Below are 22,354 nucleotides of genomic sequence, written 5' to 3' on the forward strand. Positions count from 1 at the left end.
TCGCTCTAAAAGCAGGTAACAGCTGACAAGTAGAGCAAAACATTTACCATTTCCATCCAACAACTATTTTACCTTTGATAATGTACCACGCAATTACACACTAACATTTTATTCTGAGGAGAAACTGCAAGTTCATGACATTGTTCAAAATGACATTGGTTTACCTTACGGTTTGCCAGTACAGCAATCATATCCTGTGACATGTAGTTGAGTTGCTTTGCTTCATAAAATAACAATGCACAGACATTTCTTTACTTTGCCGAAACAAGATTTCATCAAACATTCACATTTCCTGCCTTTCCATTCAAATGATGACAGTTTCTGTGCAATCGCTCAGATTCATACTGGCACAGGCATCTTATCCAGAATGTTACTTCCTGTCAGGACGTGACATCGTTTTTCTGCTGTGTGATATGATGTGCAACAGGAAGACGAGTCACCCACACACAGACACACGCATTTGCTAAAATTCCACAGCAGAGCACTCAATGTATTTTTTGAACATTTTTATTTTTAAAAAGCTGGCGATGGAAACAGGAGTGTGACAGCGTCCAACAGACAGAATGCAGCGCCTGCACCAGATTTTCAGACGGAGGGACACGATTGCACGAGGCTTTATGGTGCTCGTCTCCACCGACAGCACTGCCCGGTGAAGAGAGCACCGTTTCACAGTACACGTCTACCAGGCGCCGGCAGCTATAGCAGGTCACAGTCAGTCTCCCACCCCCTCCATCACATTGATCGAAGCAATCCGATCCCCCTTTCAATCGTCCACGGGGAAGGCTCAGCAGAAACAGAAATGGCAGCGCGTCGGCGGCACGTAAACATACAAACTCAGTGAAAACTAAACGTTTACACCCCTTAAGAAAAAGGGATGTTCCTCCTCCGTTTTAAGGCCAGGAAACATTCGGTGCTTGCAGATGGAGAGGAAGCGGTAAGTGCGCTGGCCGTAGAGCGGCGGTTTCCCGCGGTTTCCGGCGGTTTCCGGAGTGTCCCGGGCGTGGTCTCTGGGGGGCATGCGTGTGGTCCCCCCCCACCCCCTCCCCGGATGCTCACCTGGGGGTCATGGCTCTTCCAGTGCAGACTTTAGCACGCTGTCCGTATTTAGACAAGTGCATAAACAACTTGTTAAAAAAAGAAAAGAAAAGAAAAAGTACTTTGCTAACTTCTGACCCCTTTACTGGCAGGAGAGTCTCACTCTGCCAACATTGTGATTTAATAGCGCTTAAATTTTGATTTCGAAAATAGAACATTACATTTATTTGGCAGTAGTAAAGCAGCAGTTACATCATTAGTACTGCCAGCTGTCAATTTTTTCTTACTTTTCTGCCATTTCTATAAATCTTTCGGCACCGGATTACCCCCAGTTTTTAAAAGCACAGCACTCCCGAAAGTCAAAATTGTATCACAGAGTTACAGATCGGCGCTTGTTGGAAGAGAGGGTGAAATTTGCTGTGTTTAAAGTGGTGTTTTTTTTTTTTTTTTTGCCAGTGGAAACAATTTACGATGCAGTAATTTGGCAGATGCTTTTAGCCAAAGCGACTTACAAAAGTGCATTTGACATGGGTGCACGGACACGGGCAATACGAGGCTGTCCTTGAACTCTCTACGCTAAACTACTCCGCCTGACAAGCTGAGCTCTCAATGAGACTCGACGGGACAGAGGTGTAAAAGCTTGCTTTGTCAAGCTTCTAGTAAACAATAATAATGAAAAAAATAAGCCCATTGCTGTTGGGTGTAGACAGAGGATCACGCCCACACCTGGGCCAGGGCACGGTGCAGGGGGACTACAGGTGGAGAACTCCGGTGGAAGGAACAGGCACTTTTGCAAAGCACATTTCTCAGGCGACAAGCCGAGGTTATGCACCACATGCGACGGAAAAAACAAATCGACACAGACATAATTTCGTGTTTTTGTCTGAACCACCATGTCTAACAGTATTTCTGACGGACCGAGACACCATGGGCGAAGAAAGATGGGCAGACAATGTAAAAAAAAAAAAGGATGAGAGGGCAGTGATCTGCCCATCTACTACTAGCACTGATTGTTTTTCCACTCTCCCCCTGCTGGCAGCTAAGGAAACAGCAGGCCAGTACTACGAGGCATATATGCAAGACTCCCACACTTTACTGATTGAGCTTGGCCGCCACCTAGTGGTCGACGAAAACTGAGAAACTGGCGAATTAATGGACATAAGAGAGCTAAACCCATACAAAGTTCAAGGTGAAAGCTCATGTGAAAACGCAACCACAATTTAAAAAAATATCAAACTACAATAATATAGGTATTTTAGATTCATTATAATGCATTCACTTCCAAAAGATAACTAGAAGAAAAGGCTATAAAAAAAATTCCCCAATCACTTCCTTCTCAGCATTGTAGGCAAAATAATAATTACAGAAATTCCCCTCTTCTGATTACGTGTACAAGCACTACAGCATTTGTGAAGTACTGGTGTGTAAGCGAGGTGTCTGTGGAAGTTTGAGTGTAATGCGGGATGTACATGCGTGTGTGTGTGTGTGTGTGTGTGTGGGAGGGGGCTACTCCACGCGCTGTGAATTCTGGGGAGGGGCGGGGCTAGTCAAACCCCTGCCAGTCGCTGTGCTCCGAGTCGTACTCCAGCTCCGCCCCCACACACCGCACCCCCTCCAGCAGCATGGGTGTCCCGTGGTGCCGATCTACAGAAAGGTCACAACATACAGTCAATTTCAGGCAGGGGCGGGGCTTGGGATCACCTGTCAACTATGTGACTGCCTGTCCACCACAGTGCGCAGAAGCGATATTTCCTCTTCTAAAAAGGAATCAAGCAATGTCACGCAACCATGGCTACAGTTTATTTCCAGCGGAGAAAATAATTTCAGAAAATTAACAGCATAACCGCCAGAGGGCAGCATAGCACAGCACATGACTGGCCAGGCTGATGACAACTCCTGACACTCCTGTCATGGGAACGGAAGGCGCTTCCCTTTTACCCTGAAGTCTAGATGCTTAATTATAACAGTCAGAAAATGTAGCCTACAGGTCTTCGACTTCTATCCCCAAACAATCCCGGATCCCTCCCGGGCCCTGACGGGCTGCTGCTCATGCTACGGCTCGTCGGCGTGGAGACCGCACCTACCCATGACTCGGGCGTGCACCCGCACTCGCACGCAGGCGTCCTCTTTGCTCTCGCTCACCAGCGTCATCTCCTCCTGCAGCACCCCCTCCTGGTGGGCCATGTACTCGCAGGTGACTCTCAAACCACCTTCGGGAGGGAGGGTGAAGGGGTGGAAAGAGACGGAGGACAGAAAAAGAAGGGAGAGAAAGGGGTAGGGGGAAAGAGAGAAGCAAGGGAGACAAATACATTGGGTTAATAAAGACTACCAGGGCAACTTGCCAACTTTGCAAAGTCCATCACTTTGATACATGCAAAACTGACACTTTCATAGGTTAGGTCATAGCATTATTGTCCTCAGGAGGAGATTATTTTTAAGTCTGTCTGGAAACAGAAACATAATTGGGAACACAGGTACATCTATGCAATACAAAAACATATTGACATAACTTGTCATTAACATTGATATATTCAAACTTTTTATTTAATTCTCAGAAGACATTGAGGGAACGAGCCAACAAAATACATCTAAAACAACAATAAAATTTAAAAAAATTATATAACAGTAATAACAAATACAAATAAAATAAATACCATCAATAATAAAAGTTCATAAGTTCATAGAACAAAAACAGCACGGTGCAGTTTTGAACCCAGGGCGCCACTGAGGGTGGTGACGGCATAGGTATGGTCTATAATCTTCATAGGACAAATATACCTACCCGTGTGACCGGAAACAAGGGTTGAGAGTGGCTGAAGCACACAGGGGATTTCCCTCTAGGTCAGCTGATACACATGGTAGAGAGGCTGCCTGTTCAACTGTTCTCAGCACGATTTCTGAGCTCTTCCTCTCTCTCCCTCAGCTTCCCAGACAAAATAACAGCCTCCTTTCGCCTTCCCAACCAAATTCAGACGCAGTTCTTTGGGCTCAGAACGGCTCCTCAGTTCTTTTCAACACCGATTCCTCCACGTCCATCAATCCGTCGACACTGCTACGCTGCTTTCACTCTTCATTTCGTACATCTTCTCCTGACTCGGGCTCTCAGCCTCGTTCGCGCTAACTCTGCTTCCCCCAATTCTGCAGTCCTGTTTCAGTCCTGCAATCTCCTATACAAGAGCCACGCTGCCTTCTGCTGGAGGGAAACCATGGAAATCTATACAACTGCCTACAGTTTTTCCAATCACTCCTCCTCTCTCCTCTTGCCATTTTGATACTTTTTTTTGTCCCCTCCAAAAAGGTATTTTAAAAACTACAACAGCAGCATTAATATTTGACAGGGACATATTTTCACTTTTTCCCTCCCTGTTCCCTGTTCGCGCTCTCTTTCTGCCGAATACTCCGCCTCTCTCATCAACCAGACCAGAGAAGCCAGCAGCTTCTTTTACCCTCTCTCCATCCCAAGAAGCCAGATGAGCTGTCTGCCACCACCAGCTTCTGTCTCCTTGGTTCGCTTGATCAATTTTCAACTCCTCTCAACTGAAAACACCCCTTTTCTGCTTGTAACAGTCTGCTTATGCATTTTCTCATAACTCTGGCTCAGGTGAACAACACACAATGCCAGGGAAAAAAAGGGTGAGGAGAAAGTAGTTTATCTTGTATGTACTATACATGTCATGGTAATCGCACAGGGAGCTGGGTGAACTCACCAAAGGTTGCGAAAATTAGGGTCAGTTTCACCACTTCGACTTCCGAGTTGAGTAACGGTGTTCTAAAATTTTTCAGAATGTCAGACTTCCTGCTCTTCCTGATCTGGGGAATCTTCTGCTTCTCATGAATGGTCACCCCCCCACCCCCCTTCCCTAACCTTTATGATCACACTCGCCATGTTTCCTGCTGTATTAATCAGGTATCCCAAGGTACTGTCCCGAGTCTGCCTTGTTTCCCTTCCTACACACACTCTGTTCCTCTTACCGCTCTTCGTAAATTCTCTTTCACCTGTAATTAATGCTCTTTTCTCGTATGAATTTCAAGCCATCGTTCACACGTCTGAGTACATGTCAGTCACCTCAAAAATAAAATAAAATCTGACAACTGGGAGATTGGCTGTCACAGCAGAGGAGTCGTAATCATCCAGGCATTCATAAAAGTGATGTCTACACTCAATTTGGAGGGTCCACAGTCACCTTGAGACTACCTGAATTAATCATCATCTTAAAAGGCAGGCAAAATTTCAATTCTGTTCATGATTAGTATCTTAACGTACAATTGTGTGTTTAGTGTCACACTTTTGAATATATTAGATGTTTTTTCCCTGTGCACTTCACAAGTGCTGTGTGAACATCGGATTGTGCTGTAAATGGCAGAATAAAAACAGAACTATTGATTAAATCGAGGGATAGGACAGATTGGACATTTTCGAACAGGGTTCACAGGAACAGAGAGATAGCCCGGGCTCTGCATTAGTGACCTACAAAAAGTATCAGATGAACAGTGGAAAGCAGACACGGCCTCAGGCCGTGTCCCTAACTGTCCGAGCAAAAGCGATCGGACGCTATAGGTGCCGGTCTTACTTCAAAGTGCAAATAAGCCGCCCCCCGGTCCCGCGCGAGCGCGTGGCGCGCAGAATCTGTTTCCAGCGCACGGCTGCTGTCGCAGCGCGGAACGAATCGCGCCTGGCGGAGCCACTCTCCAATGCGCAGTTTGAAGGCCAGCTCAAACCATGAAAAATTAGCCCCTTCGAGCAACGAACGGAGAAACGCCCCCGGCGGCAGCAACGTCCAATCGGCCGCCAGCGTCTGCGCAGGCACCTCTGCCTGTCCATATTTGGGCCTGTCGTTCCTGTCGTTAACATTCTCAAGTCCAGGCTTAATGCAGTGCAGGATAGTCTAGACTGAAGGTGCATGGTCAGCTCAGATGGGCTGAATGTCCCGTTCTTTTCACATATTCTCCTGTCCTTGTGAAACTAAGAATTCCTTCATTTTATATTAAAGATATTCATAATAAGGAACCCTCTGCCTTTTTTCCCCAAAACAAAGAGAAAGTGCACCACCCACACTGGCTGGATTCACAGAGCACTTTCTCAGTGGACCCTGTGTGATTAGCATCTGCTCTGGGGTTGTATCTGTGGTACTGGGGGTCCAGCGACCGAGGACTTACCCTCAGGCGCCACCTTGACATCGGTGACTCGGAGGTGTGGGTTGGGCACGGGGGCGGAGCACACGTCCTTGCCCAGGGCGGGCACTTCGGGGAGTGTGAAGATGATCTCGTATTTGTGCTGGATCTTTAGGAAGCCCACCTGGACACACACACACGGGTCAGAAAAAGCACTCTATTAATGACAAAATCACTAAGGAAACTGCAGATGGGGTTAACACTGAATGTAATGAGAACAGACAAGGATTACTGACAGTTTGCTCTGTCCACTTCTAAAAAAGCAAGTGAAACTAATATATAAACACCATTCATATTTGATTAATATCGTATTTCCCATAAGACACAGAAGAGAGAGAGTGCGAGAGATAGAGAGAGAAAGAGTGAGAGAGATTATGGATTTTTAAAACTATTCTATAATACAGCACTAATATTATACTTTTAGTTGCAAGTACTACTGGAAACACAAATATGAGAGAGAGAGAGATAACAACAACAACAATAACGGACCATATTGGAGGAGTGCATAAACTCAAACCTGTTTTGGGAAAATTGGAAACGTAAATCAAAATGAAGAACTTGCTATACAAGAAGGGAGAAAAATGGAGAGAAAATTTTGAACAACTCTATAAACAAATACTACTAAATTAGACCAATCCTCCATCAGTGAAAAACTAAATGGCCTAGAACTGATTATCCAGAACAACCAAAATCCCTGAGACTCCCCCATTACTGACAAGGAGCTAAAAGAGAGAGACTACAGGCCCTCCAATCAGGAACAGCATGTGGGCCTGATGGGATCCTCAATGAGATGCTAAAATACAGCAGCAACAAACTGGAACTGAATCACTATCAAAACGTCCATGAATTCTGGAGTCAATGACTAATAACCCCTATATTTAAGAGTGGAGACAGATTTGACACCAATAATTACCACGGTATTAGTGTGAACAGTAATCGGGGGAGGTGTTCTGTAGCATTATCTTTGACTGCCTTAATGAACACAATTCCTTGAGTAATGGTCAAATTAGATTTTTACCAACATTTACACACTACACACCTCAATTGATAATTATGTCAATCAAAATAAAAGAAAACTATTTGCTTGCTTTGTAGATTTTCAAAAAGCATTTGATTCCGTTTGGCACAAAGGATTTTACAAACTTCTTGAAACTGGTGTTCTTCACAGAATTCTTCACTTAGGGGTGTGGAGTGAGACAGAGATGCAAACCAAGTCCAACCCTCTAACATTGACATCAATGAACTGGCCCCAATATTGGAACAATCAACAGCCCCTGGTCTCACTCTACATGATAAAGAAATTACATTCCTTCTCTGTGCAGATGACCTAGTTCTGCTGTTGCCTACAGAACAAGGGCTACAGCGGAATCTGGATCTGCTTGAGTAGTACTGTCGGACCTGAGTAACTAAAAAAGAAAAGAATAATTATTTTTCAGAAAAGACCCAGATGTCAGGGCAATGAATACAGATTTAATATAGGATCAAATGCAATATTCTATTGCATTTGATCCTATATGATTTAACTGTCAGGCCTAAATAAGTACAACTTATTTACAGGAAGTTTCAACTTGGCTGTGTGTGAACTGAAAGAGAAAGCCATTATGTTTTGGCAACATCTAAACCACAACGACCCCAACTCTTACCATTACAAAACCCCGAAATGCCAAGAGCTGAGCAGTCCCCTCAGTCAGTTGGCCCTGAGGCTTACTGCACTTACACTTACTAACACAAATCAGCCTCAGGACAGCACCAAAAAACCACTAGAGTAAATCCAATTATAGCACAGCATAAAGAAAACTATATCAACCATTGGAACACTCAAACCCACAGACAACATAAACTTAATTGCTATATGGCTCTAAAAAGACAATACATTTTGGCAGATTACCTAATCATGGTCAAAAATACAAAACTCTCAATGTACAGGCTCAGGGAGCACAGTTTGGTCAGAGATCAGCCGGCACCGGCAGACTTGGCTTCCCAAAGAGGAAAGGAAGTGATCACAGTGCCAACAAAAAGAGGTCAAGACAGAGAAACACTTTCAATTCACATGCACGAAATACGCAGAAAGAGACATGTTCTTCCATAAAACTACGCAAATGTGCCCAGATTTCTTAAATCTTCCTGAAGATGATAAATTTCCCATTCTCCCAGGAGAGGAAGGTAGATGCATGTCTCTGGCAGCACAATACATTTCTGGCTGCCACAGCCTGAGACAGTGAGTGACACTAAAGACAGAGACAAGCTCATTTATTTATTTTTTATAGTTTACTGTCAAAATATTATTATTCCTATTATTTTAGTTGAAAAAATTATATAATAAAATTAATAATAACTGTATTCGTTATTGTTAATGCATTACTTGTACTGTTACAAAACTTTGTTTTTGTACATTTCTTGGCAATATCTACCATGTGTATTTCCTGCCAATAAAGCACATTGAATTGAGAGAGAGAGAGAGAGAGCGAGAGAGACAGTGTGAGAGTGTGAGAAAGAAATTCTCGCTCCTTGTGGGACTTGCTGGCTTCAAAGGAATTTCTCTCTCAAAACTTGCAGAACTCTTAGTCACAGACTGAAAAAAGCGAAAGCAGGGAAAGCGGGTCAGCATCCGAGCCTGCACGGGCTCCGGTTCCGCCTCCCACACAAGCTGCTCTTGATTTCCGCACCGCCTCCTAATCACTTCGTTCCCTGCACAAAACTTAATCACTCCACCGACCTGCTTTGTTTCCCTCGCGTAGACGCCGCTACAGTGCAAGGCTGTGCCTATCGGCTCAATTACCAGTGAAAGCGCGCGGGTTCAAGAGCGGATTAGCAGACTGTGAAAGAAACCATCGCCTGACGAGCAGATACGTTTGCGGTCTCAACTCCTCTGTTCTCAGTGCAAAGCGTGCAAGCTCGGGACGGGTAATGTATAATTACGCTATTGCGGGCAATAGAATATATATATATAATAGCTCGGAGAACCGAAATGACAGGAAATGTCATTCTGAAGTGTAGAGTTACTGGGCAGCGCTTGAATAGCCTTTTGTTTTTATACTGCGAATTACCTGCGGTGTGAAATGCTTTCCCCTGGCCTATCAAATGACAGGAAATGTGACTGAAGCACATGCCAGCCCTAAAACAGCATGTGCTATTCTCATTATCATGTAAATCCATTACAGGGCATCCAAGGTGAGAGATTCAGCTAAAGTACTGTGCAGCCTGGAAGATGATGCGGACCCCTCCAGTGCAGACTGCGGCTGGGAGTCCTGCAGTGACCCAGTACCGACTCCCAGGAAGTGTGCGTTTCACTCAGCAGGGCCCTCCGCATTGCACTGCGTCAGCTGGGCGTGTCCGTCTCTCAGCTGTGCAGAAAATGGGATCCTCTGGACCAATGATTGCGCAGGTCAGCAGGCTTATGTATTCAAGCGGGGATGGCACAGGCCTTGCCTTAGCTTGGTTAAACAGTGTACTATGTGAAAACACTGTTTTCCTTATATGAAATGAGTCTTTGCATGGATCCAACCATGGATGACTCCAGTGGTGGACTGTGCCCTTCCCCCACAACAAAAGCCAAGGTAACAGGCAAAACAAACTGGGATTAGCTCAGAACCACCCCTTACCCACACACACACACACACACACACACACGCACGCACACACACACACACACACGCTCTCTCTTTCTGTCTCTCTCTGCATCACTTGCTCTGTCTCTCTCAGTCTCTGTGTGTGTTTCTCGCTCTCTGTCTCTGTCTCTCTCTCTCTCTTTTGCTGTCTCTCGGGCGGGTTGGACAGATATGAGGAGGATTCTTTAGAGACTAAATTGGCGCACATGCTAAACCTTCAGTGTAGATTTGAGAGATTAAAAGAGATAAGGGAGATTTTTTTCCTTTGCCATGCGGTTAAAATCAATCCTAGCAGGAGAGCATGTCAGGCCAGGCAGCCCTACGGTAATGATTATTGTCTAGTTTTATTTCCCCCATGCAATATTAAACAAACAACACAGCAGTATCAAGGATTGTTTTAGAGGCTTTGCAGCGATCCATACGAATAGCTGATAAGCAATTCTCTGCCCAACAGCTCATCGACGTCGTAAAAGGGTCGACCCATGCCGTTACAGTTCTCCAAATAAACCGGGATCTGCATATTGCCCAGAGTCCATCTCCACAGGAGAGCTCTTGACGACAAATTTCAGGAAAATCTGTAACGTTTTTGCGCAGATCTCACGCCGGTTTCACTCGGAGTGAGCCTATAAACCAATCGTCACGTGAAGATAATGGCAGGCGCTTACTGTGATACAGCAGGCACGCGATTTCATTGCAATAAACTGTTGTGCGCTTAATATAAGGCAGTAAAAATGATGCAAGCAAAACCGCAAGGTCAACCGCATACAGAATGGCGTAGATTATGGAACTGCCCTCCTTACCAACCTTACACCACATATCACACCACCCTCTTTTATAGGCAGGTTCTGAAACGATAGACTAGGTAGAAACACTGCCATTAACACTACCACGCTTGCAGTAGATAACCCAGATTTCACGAAATGAAGCTCTGTCGTCTGAGTTGCTTGACCCTCACCAGAGTAATGTGCAGATGGGAGCGTGTGATGCAGCCTGCTGAGTCAGCGTCCATATCTCACTGCAGACTGGAAACACACCTGCTCGTACGGCACCCTGGCTCAATTAGTGCTGAGCGCTAAGCACAGCCTATCGCTGTACATCGAACACCATATCCTCAAACCCATCTGCTACTTATATATCCTCTGTATATCCTTAGATTCCTCCATGCTGAGGCACTAAGCAATATGCTGTAAGTGCACTATACCTGCCTAAACCTACATGTCAGCAATCCTGCAAGTAACTCTGGATAAAAGCACTAAATGCTACATGCCTATGTAAATATGATGCAAATGTTATGTCAGAGCTTGCTCACTTGGCATGCGTTAAACAGAATCTCAACTCCAGGTTGGGGCAGGGTCACTTTGCCAGCACATCCATTCCATTGATAATCCAAAATGGCGGATGGAGAAATGGGGCTCGTGTGAATGCGTGCTCCTTGACATGCCTGTGGTTTAGTGTGTGACCCATGCACAAAAGAAGTTGCTCCAAATATACCTGCGTGACCACAGAGATCAGCAGCGCAGCAATGGATTGCTACTGACCAATCGTGACTCAGCAGCAGAAAAGAGAAAAGGGGTGCCCTGAAACTGCTTAAAGATGGGGGGGGCATTGAAACTGCATGACCGAATGCAGGTGATCAGATGCAGAGGGGAAGAAGTTGCCGCTTAGCAACCAAAAGCCCTCTGGATCAGCAGAGCGCATTTGTGTTTTCAATTTTGTCGGCCCATTTTATTTTATGAATTACCTTAACAATACACGTCCAGAAAACTGAATTAGGCAAGGGCCCTGTGATGTCGACATCGGCAGTTCCCATTATATTTTATAGTGTGAATAATTCTAAAACTGGTGTATTGATGAGAAAGACAGATTGTTAAAGACCTCTTTAAAAGACAAAGAACAGAGGACTCATACTTCAAACACAACAGCTGCAAGCCTTAATCCTAAAATCCTCCAAACCACTATTTCCAGATGACAACATATTTGCGACTTGTCTTTATGATGTCAGAATTTGTGATTGGTGGAAAATTTGTGATGTTGCAACGCTAGTCTCAGCAGCTCGGCACAGGAAATTTGTACATCGTTCGGCTGTCAACAACACCCTCAGTAAGTCAGCTGGTTTTTGTAAATTACACCACACTGATAAAAGTAATAAAAACAGGGTTTTCAGGGGTTTGCGGTCTAAAGCATGAAAGCACACTTCAGGTAAAGCTGGCAGGTCACTAGAAACTTATAAAAGTATCTAAAATATCCTTCACTGATGCAAAAACATTCTGAGCCAATAGAAAACACACAGTACAACAGTTCCAGGTTCTTTGGCCCGTCTTTGGTTATGGTGACTGCGCAACCGCGGGTCCCCAGGAAGAGGGAAATGGTGTCTCCTGTGCTCTGCGTCCAGCTCAACAACCACCAACCTTGACCAGGAAGTTCCCGTCCTTTTCTGGGATCACCATGACAACGGAGTCGTGTAGCTTTTCGTCAAAATGGACATGGGAGTGGGCACTGGCCGTCTCTTCGGAGAAGCGCACCCCTCCCGCCTTCGACGCCGAGCCTAGGAGGAACAGAGAGGACATCCAGATCACAGAAAACCAGCGAGGGAATTACGCCCACGGGTTATGCAGCAGCAATTGACCGTCAACTTCAAGTGATCCCTGTACCCACAGGATATGCTGTAAAAAAGCAATCCTGGCACCTTGAGGACTTCCAACAGACCGGTGAAGACCTTGCATTTCCTTAATCCTGGCAGTAGACAGAGAACAGGCATTCAAGCAAAGGGAAATGAAAGAGATGGACAAAGAACAGGGTGTGATGAAAAAAAATGCTTTATATGAACTTTTTTGGGTTGTTGTTCTATAGTGTGCAGGGACATGCAATTCATTACAAAGGGCAAGTTAGCCAATTAAACTTGAGACTGAGTGACACAGTTTCAGTACAGCACACATAGTTAATGAGTCGGAAACAGAAAAGGCCTACAGGAACAAAATACACAGGTGACAGAGCGCAGAGGCAGTTTAGCCAATTAGTGATGAATTTGCACTATTTTCTAAACACATCATGTTTTTACCTCTAAACACAAATACCAAGATCATACGACAAATACCACCTAAACTGAAATTACGAAAGTCCCCTTTTCACAAAAAACTTTACAAATAAGAAAGCCAAGACTTACGTTAGTTTAAGAGGCCTAGTGAAAACTAATGTATCCCTTTAAGAACACAGCTGAAAATATGAACCTTTCTGTGTAGTTTATCCTGTCTTTTGACATAACTCAAGTAGCAGGAGCAGGGAGTATGCTCCTCTTCAAATGGAACAGCCCTGGACAAATTTCAAATTAACATTTCTATCCTGAGAACAGGAAAGGTTTCAATCCAGAAAATGGCTGCCTAGTCCTTTTAATCATTATAGCAAAATGTTGTAGGTTAGAATAAGCTACAGGTGTTTGCCCACGTGGAGAGCCCATGGTCTCTTGGACTGGTCTGAAATAGCATCGTTACTTTGCTAATTTGAAAAACGCTCCCCCTCTGTTGCCATTAAAAGACCTGGAGAACTATCAGCAGATCACTCATAATATATAATCACTTATTAATTCACTATTTATTAAATTATATCATAAACCTACGCACATGGACCGTGTCCTATATCATTACAGTCAAATTACTATTCAAGTCCACAGTAGCATTTATGACCATCCTGAATGTTAAATGATATAAATGTCTATTGCCTGTAGCAGACTGTAAATTGACGCACTAATTTTGAGAATGGCGGTTATTGGAGGTTAAATACGACGTTGCATAACTGTGCTATGCAAATTCCCTTGCAAAGAGAAGCGTTCTTCTTTCTTTTATTTATAGGAAATGAAACACCCACGCTGGCGGCCGCTTTGGTTCCTATCAGATCAGAAAACCCAGACGGAGTGTACCGGGTTCCTGTGCCGTGACTGAAATGGGCTCTTACTGCACACACAAGAGCCACAATACAGCTCACGGCCAATTACCTCCCACACAGCAATCTCCTTCTGTGTGTGTGTGTGTGTGTGTGTGTGGGAACTCAATCATTCATAATCGCTTTTGAAAAAGAAAATTATTCCATTTCAATTATATTATAATGGCCATTATTCTCTCGACAGTGATTTTTGATTTGGCCTCACATTTCTGGGAAAATCATTTCTCTGATCTTTCTTCCTGCCCCGGACAAACCTCCTCTGAAAATTTCCCACAGTAGTAACAACTAATTCAATAAATTAATAAAATAAACATGTCACCGCAGCTTTTGACCTGAGCTGCATTTATCATCTAATTTACTAATCTGGTTAAAGTGTAATGCAGTAAATGTAACCAATTGATTTAACAAACACCCTGTTAAGCATCATTAAGGTCTTCTAGTGGCAGTTTTATTAAGTGCTTTATCAACAGGCAGCCAGAGAGAAAGGGGAAGTGTTTATCGATTTTCTTTGTGTCTGCGGCTTTAAGAACAAAATGTACTTTCACGCACACAGCTTTGATCAGCTACATCCACAAACACCAAAAATCCAATATCACAGAGACAGCACAGAGACACTGAAGTTTATATAAGGCCAAACGCTGTGTTTCATTATTTTATGCAATGTGTGATAGTTCCCAAAATGGAAACGTTAAGGTTTTCCCCAAATAGGCCATCTACAAACGTGTGCAATGTGCTTATTCTCCAAGTTCAAGGTTTCAGAGAGGATTTATACCAGTACTCCCACTGAAATGGTGAGCAGTGTGTGCGTGTGTGTGTCTGTGTGTGTGTGTGTGTGTGCATGTTTGTGTGAGAGTCAGTCAGTGTGTGTGTGTTTGTGTGAGAGTGAGAGAGAGGGAGAGATAAAGATGAAGGAACTGGGAGGAGCCTGATCAGTGCCAGCGGTTTGTTTCAGGAAAGGGTGTGTACCAGTTATACTCCTGTGAAGTTAGCATTACACTTTAAATATATTTACAGTTAAGACAAATGGGCGATTAACACATGCTCCCAATGAAAGAACACATCTGCCCTTTCAATAAAACAAACATATATATATATATATATATATATATATAAAATTTTTAACTAGTAATTTACATCAAAGGATCCTACTTACATATTATAACTGCACAGTAACACATCAAGTTCGTGGAAGCTACCATTTAAATATTCTGGCCAGCGATGGCATCAGAAATAATACCGACAGGGACTGTATACGAAGCAACCAGTTCCCAGTTCACATTTTCCATCTCCCCGTGTATTGTACCCTGTCACCAATGCAACGGTTAATAATAATGTCGTTTACAATAAACACTGCATACTTTTGCCTTAGTGGCTATTAATCTACCCTCTACACAACAAAACAGAGCTGCTTTCTCGGTAGGTGACAAAATCACAAGCAAGCTGGCTAGTAAAGGGTTTCTCTAACTAGGCATCTAGCAGGCTGAAGGATTGCTTCTTAGCTGATGGAGGCAAGTAACTGAAAACACAGATGATGGATAATCTTGTCAAAGTTAGATGGACCTAGCAGGGATGGTGTCAGGTAACCATTGAATTAAAGTAAGTACAACATTAGTTTCACAGTCCTCTTCGTTTTTTTAATGTCATCCACACAAAAGTACCGCTAGCCTCAGATTACTCCACAGATCTCCAAGTAGCACTGGTTCCAGCAAACAAGCCATTATGTAACCAAGCGGAACACATTTTTCAGCGCTACTTAATGGCTACAGACGCATCATAAAACATAATTGTCTGACTTATTGGAAAAGATTGTTCTTTCATTGTTCCATTGTTGCTCATTTTAAAAATGAATTATTTCAGTGGTGATGCAGCACACAGTGAGGTTTTGTTTTATTCTCATTCCTCATTTCACTCTACTGAATCAGCATTCCTTTCCCGCCTTTTAGCTTAACCACAAATAATTCATCCGTATTTTCATATTTAGGTCATGCTCAGTTATTAAGTAAGGATTTAAGTACTACAGCTGCACCATATTTGCTGTGGACATGCATAATACCATTTCTGAGATTAAAAACACAGGATTACATCTGGGAAGAGAGCACTGTTGTTGCACTCCGTTTGGAAAACAAAACATCTCGCTTTGCTGTCATTTGTAGATGTAATAAAGAGAGAAATAGAGAAACCAAGGAAATCAGTTCATTTTGCAAGGCCATTTTGAGCACAGGCAGAGTGACCAGACTCTGTTTTGTTTTTTTAAATGAATAAAAGCAGCTTCGATATAACTAGGGCTTCCTTAACATGAATATTGCCGGGGTCACATCGAATAGGCCCCCCGATGCGATTAAGTCATTCCACGTCTCTGGAAACTACAGTCTTGACCTTCTGAGAGGGAAGACGCAGGCTGGCCTGTACAGTGGTGGCAGACCTGCTGTAATGCGCCCGTGCAGACACAGCCCATGGAACTCGGGTCGCTCGGGCTCTGTGCTCATTACCACAGTGCGGGGACACGCGTACCCCTTTGACAAGGCTGTTAATCCGCGGCTAGCCGCATTCTCTGGATCGATGCTCAAACAAAGGTCACCGTGCAGCACAAAGCCTCGGAGCAATGGCAGCGAGTTCCAGGATATTCGCTTCTCTAATGCACATGCCCATTTTTTGCCTGCTGGGAGGGGGGGGGTCTTTTGGGGGCACCACTGGCCATCAGCACTACTACTCAGCATCTCGTTCTCTCCCTCCATCTCCCCCTCATGAAGGCTTTTTCAGCTTTATGAGGCAGCGCCGTGTAGAATGAGGGTGGGGGTGGGGCAAGAGAGGGAGAAAAACGCGGCCGCCAGCTAACACAAAATGTTCTCACAGTGTCACTGGAATGTTTTTTTGATTTTGCCACTACATGGCAGCAACACTGTGAGAACGATTTTGTGTTAGCTGGATTAGCAAACTGTGTTAGTGGATTCAAACTACCAACATTGCGAGACACTCCCCCTTCTGACACTTCTACACAGCTTCGCTCCCCCTCACCTTGGTTACACCATCAAACCAATTCTCAACGTCGTCTCGTTCTCAACTTCCACATTGAAACAGAACAACAGTGTGTCAGATAGAGCTGATTAATTTCTGCCCCACAGTTACGCCTGTTTTTTTTTATTTTTATCAAACGCGATCCCAGAACGATCCCTGTAGTGTAAAAGGCCTCTCACTCCTCTGTCCCTACATGCCCGCAATTGACAGAGTGCCACAGAGCAACGCTTCTGGCCTGTACGGTCTCGTTTGTGGTGTGTGTTATATTCAGTGCGTGGAGACCAGCTTGAAAGGCTACAACATAGAAACTAAAAGAGACCGAATAATAATGCCAACACTCATCCATCATTCTGCATACCCTTGTGACAGGCAGTTTACTTTCCTCCCTCACGGATTCATTACCTAATTTCTAGTTCAGTTGGCAGCAATAAAACGAGCAACACAATCTCAATTTGACAGCATTTGAACAATAATGAACTACTTAAAAATAATCTGTTTTAATGGGTTTAACATGAGGCAAGTATAGGAGTCATTACTTTACCTAACGGTGCTTGGCCTGCAACAGTGTGCAAATGCCACAATGAAACATCGATCTTCAGAACTTACAGAAAGATACCCCCGCCTTGCTCATGGGTTGAGCTTCTGAAGGTCATATCAGAAAGGGAGCCCAAAAACCAGCCCAACCTGGGACTTAAAAATAAATAAATCTGAGGTTGGCGCAAATGCCATCTCCGCCAACGCCAACATAAATATCATCTCCACTTGAGTTAACAGTAATTCCAGACTAGTGTGGGCTCTCTCTACACTGACTGACACTCAGACACACACTTCACTTTTGAGATTTCTCTGTGGAAGAAAGTATATTGTTAAAAATTAACAGAATGGTGACTCTCGGGAAAAGTATTAAGCCGTAGAAAGGTTTGTGTATTACAGAATGTGTACGTATTTACGTATTCCAAAAGTACTCCTACTTAAACGTCAGTGAGAAATAATTATTTTCCTTCCGTTGCACCTTACGCTCCATTTATTTGCAGCAAAATACTTCCTGGACTGCCCATCTCAATCTTAAAGCTTACACACCAACAATACGCATCATTGTGGCTTTCTTCCTGGAACTTCATTAAGCACTTCACATATGACGCTAATAGGCTAATGTGCTAATACAAGTAATAACAACAAACTAAAAGCAGTTTTGGTACAGATGAAGAGGCTAACCTAACTGCATAAGCACTTAAGAGCCAAGTTTACTGGAACTTAGGAAACGGGAGTTCCATCCAGACCCTCAGTCATGCTTAGTCACCGTATATCTTTATTCACTTTCATTTAAGCGTCTTTGCTCTTACTCTTCTCGAAAGCTTTCTTATTGCTGGAAGTTTTAAGTCAACAGGTGTTTGCATGTTTTTCTTCTTTATGGTGAGAATTCCTTGTTCATTAACACTAGAGTTGGCCTACCAGGCCTGTTGTGACTTGAGCTCACCTGTGCTCTCTTGTAAGGCTAAGGATTGGCCTATGCCTGACTGTTTGTCTTATTTCTCAGCCTCATAATGGCTTCCTTGACTTTCATTGATGCAACGCCTAATTTTAACAAACGCCAATAGTAGACTCCAAAGGCAATCAAAAGCCTTGAATCAAGACTAGATACTGAAAGCTCTCTCATACCTGCACTAAGATACCAGACTAATCAGAAACACCTGGGAAGCAATTTGTTCCAAACATTATGGTGCCCTGAAATGGACTGTGCATGAAAAGCGTTGTAATTTGTACATGGGAACCCAAAACGTACAAAAATACCCTTTAATAAAAGCTGAGAATCTGCACTTTAACCACACATGAATTCTTTGTTTATAAATCCAGAGCTAAATCAAGAAAAAGCCTTTATGGAGCTCACTGTAAAGAAAATACAACATATCGAATCCTTACTGCAGGGCCCCTTAAAAAAAAAAAAATTATGCGCTGGTGTGAAAAAGCGAATGCAATTAACCCATTTGATACTTCTCTAGGCAGAACAAAATGGGTAAACTAGACTCTCGACTTCCTTTTGTAGACTCAGAGGACTGAAAGGTCTTCTGTACAACAGAGGCTAATGTGACTGTGTGAATGGTGACACGAGTAGCGTAGCAGCAGGAATATCTGGTAGGCTTCCAAAGTGGCGGAACAATCGCTCGCGGTACAGAGCAGTTGAGACGCTTGTAAAACCAGTTTACAGCACACCCTCAACAATGACCTGCTACACTGCGGAGACTGTAGGTACAGTATCCAACGATTTGACACTTAAAAAAATATTGATAGGGCAGCAATTCTGGGCTTTTGGCAGAGAAATTGATTTACAAAGAAGTGCTCTCTCAATACTCTGGAAAGAAAAAAATAAATGAAAATAATTCAAAGAGTTCAAAGCAAAAATGCTTGAGTCTGAGCTTCTCGGACCGAGTGGAGGAGTGTGGAGGCGAGCGGGTGAAAGGGCTAGTGAATGAGAGCCTGTGAAGCAGCGAATGAGCGAATGCCTTGTGTATTTTTGAACTCACTATTTTAAAGCCCTCTGTGCATGCATTTAGGTGCACGTATGTTAATGAACAGTATATGCACAAAAGTGTGCAGAAACATGGGAAGGAAGCATTCTCACAGGGATTGGGCAGCAATATAATGGTCTGGACAGAGGCAAATGAGATTACTGTCTGACCTGCCAGTCCAAATGAAGTGGCATTTATTCCCTAGATGACAGCAAAGGCCTGGGACTGACCTGAACAGTGCTCAGCGTCCCTCAGAAGCTCGCTCACGCTCATACACACACACGCGCGCACACACACACACACACACACACACGCACGCACAGCCCTGCAGTGGAAGACTGGGGTGCTTTGGGGAGTATAAACTCACAGGCCTGAGACCTGAAACCACAATTTCCTTCTCTTTATACCAGCAATGAGATCAAGCTGCATCTCAAAGCATGCATAACGTAAAGCTGCAGTTTAAAGGCATGCATTGCCCCTGTAACATAAACCTGCAGCTTAAAGGCATGCACCACTCCTGCAATTTAAACCTGCAGCTTAAAGGCATGTACTGATCCTGCAATGTAAACCTGTAGCTTTAAGGCATGCACCACCCCTGCAATGTAAACCTGCAGCTAAAAGGCATGCACCACTCCTGCAATGTAAACCTGCAGCTAAAACGCATGCACCGCTCCTGCAAAGTAAACCTGCAGCTTAAAGGCATTAACCCCTCCTGCAATGTAAACCTGTAGCTTAAAGGCATGCACCACTCCTGCAATGTAAACCTGCAGCTTAAAGGCATTAACCCCTCCTGCAATGTAAACCTGTAGCTTAAAGGCATGCACTGCCCCTGTAACATAAACCTGCAGCTTAAAGGCATTAACCCCTCCTGCAATGTAAACCTGTAGCTAAAACGCATGCACTGCCCATGTAACATAAACCTGCAGCTTAAAGGAATGCGCTGATGTTTTACTTGGTGAGTCAGCAACCAAGAGTTCAAGATACATTTCAGAGTCCAAGACAAATATCAAGCAAAGACTGCCCCAACCCTTGCAGCCATGAAAATGAAGCTCTACATTTCTAGCAATATTCATTCATCTATCCATCCATGTCTTTCAGTTAAGCTCCCTCTCTTTTGCAGCAATGCATATTAGTTGGAAAGCATCGCAAAAAGTATTTTCACACTGAACGTCTTCTCCAGGTGACCTGGTCAATCAGGTTTGAACTATGGCCTGCTCTGTTCTGGTGCTTGTGGCCACCACAGTTATTTGCACTTGGTGTTAACAATAAAAACCTTGTCAGGTGCTGTAAACATAAGTGTTTTCCACATTAATAAATGCAAATAAAATGATAATTAATTTTGTTGTTGTGCTAGACAGTCTTTCCACAGATGGTCTGAGATGCAAGGAATTTAAAATTAAGCAAAAAGTTTAATGTAATTCAAGTACCAGCAAATTAAAATCTGTCATCCTTTCTTGGGTGAAGACTGCAGGCAGGAAGATAATGACTGGCCACTCTTTTTAATATTTAATATAGAATTTGAGAGAATTTGGCTGTGATAATATAAATTCACAATAATTCCTATACAAATAAATATCTTGGAACCAAGTTTCTGCAATGCGGAGCCTGGTAAAAAAACGTGGCAGAGCAGTGAAGCAGTCTCTTGCCCGCGGGGGACTCGAGAGAAAAGTGAGAGGTGTGCAATGAGGACACTCACCCTTCTTCGCTGTAGCCATGCTGATGTCAGTCTAGAGCAGGCGGGACACTGGCATTGTTACTTGAATGTCATCTCAGAACTCTGGCCGCAAAAGGACCCCTAAAAGGAGGGAGAGAAGGAGGATGGTGTAGAGATAGAGAGAGAGAGAGAGAGCGAGAGCGAGAGGGAGAGAGAAAGAGAGAGGAAGAGAGAGAGAGAGATTCAGAAATACCATAGTCTCACTATTCATTTGCCAGGTTTGGTACAGGCTAATCCAACTATATGATTGCAGTATCCAGACAAAAGATCTCACAGGCAAACAGGTTCCACTTTACTTCAGGCAACAGCACCCTTGAACAAACCACTAATAATACTTACCTGTGTGTGATTATTAGTGAGTCAGGTGTGATCAGTGCACAAGCAAAGATCGAGACAGAGATTCATTTTCTTTTATATTACACATATTGAAATCAAGAAAGGAAGGAGATCTTTATTAAAAATATAAACGTGGTTTTCCCCAGTATCCAAAATATGATAAACAATGAAAAATTGTCAATAATATTAGAATGGCCTACAGCCCCACAAGCAGCCGGATATGTAGCCATGTGCCACAGGATGAGGGACGTTTAATTTATTAACAATTGTTATTTTGTTGACCTATTTTAAAAGAATGGGTAACTAAATATTATCATATATTATTATGAATTAGTCATTTTTAAGCAATAATATACATGTTTACATAAGTTCTTCACACCTTAATGTTAATTGTTGTTTTTTTTAACTAACCAATTCATTTTTAATATGTTTGTTATGAGTGTTGTGTTGTGGGTCATGTTGCATGTTGAGGTTTCAATGTTTCTGTTTATTATATTATCCTGCCAATAAAGCAAACTGAAATTGAAAAATTGAGAGAGAAAGAGAGAGAGGCTGTCTCACTGTCATGCATTAATTATGCAGCTCTAGTCATAAACCTACTGGACCAGCTTGATAAAACAAACAATTTCTCAGACACGTACAACCTCCGAGTAGCTATGATTATGGCAGTAGGTACAGACAATACCCTGTCAATTAAAAATTTATTTTGCCTCATACCAAGTCAACAGACCCTGAGGCATTTTTTGAACAAACAAAAATTTCCTTTAGTCAACTTTCCTGAAGGTTACTCCAGGACAAAAAAGGACACAACCGGACATTTGTGTGGTAAGCACATTTGCCTCTCCAGAAGGAGGTTCCGGGTTGAGCTCCTCCCTGTGTGGAGTGTGCAGGTTCCTCCCGTGTTTGGGTGGGTTTTCTCCGGGTACTCTGGTTTCCTCACAGAAGGTCCGAAAATAAGTAGCTTCTCCTGGTTAAATAAAGGTCTATTAGAGCACCATTCCTGAATGGATTCTATGTCCTCTGCTTCATCT

At 43.4% G+C, this 22,354-nt stretch overlaps 1 protein-coding gene across 1 annotated transcript in view; it reads right to left on the reverse strand.

Moving 5' to 3' along the window:
• Window positions 1-491: 491 nt before the first annotated feature.
• adissp (adipose secreted signaling protein) overlaps window positions 492-22,354 on the reverse strand; it is a 28,036-nt gene continuing 6,173 nt past the window's right edge. Inside the window, exons 2-6 of the mRNA XM_064343775.1 lie at window positions 20,970-21,068; window positions 12,224-12,360; window positions 6,193-6,331; window positions 3,120-3,245; window positions 492-2,679 (exon numbers count right to left, since the gene is read on the reverse strand). Of these exons, the coding sequence (XP_064199845.1) occupies window positions 2,579-2,679; window positions 3,120-3,245; window positions 6,193-6,331; window positions 12,224-12,360; window positions 20,970-20,988 (522 nt within the window). The 5' untranslated portion in view covers window positions 20,989-21,068 and the 3' untranslated portion in view covers window positions 492-2,578. The remainder of the gene's footprint in view (window positions 2,680-3,119; window positions 3,246-6,192; window positions 6,332-12,223; window positions 12,361-20,969; window positions 21,069-22,354) is intronic.

Source organism: Anguilla rostrata, chromosome 7 (assembly GCF_018555375.3).
Source record: "Anguilla rostrata isolate EN2019 chromosome 7, ASM1855537v3, whole genome shotgun sequence".
Lineage (NCBI taxonomy): Eukaryota > Metazoa > Chordata > Actinopteri > Anguilliformes > Anguillidae > Anguilla > Anguilla rostrata.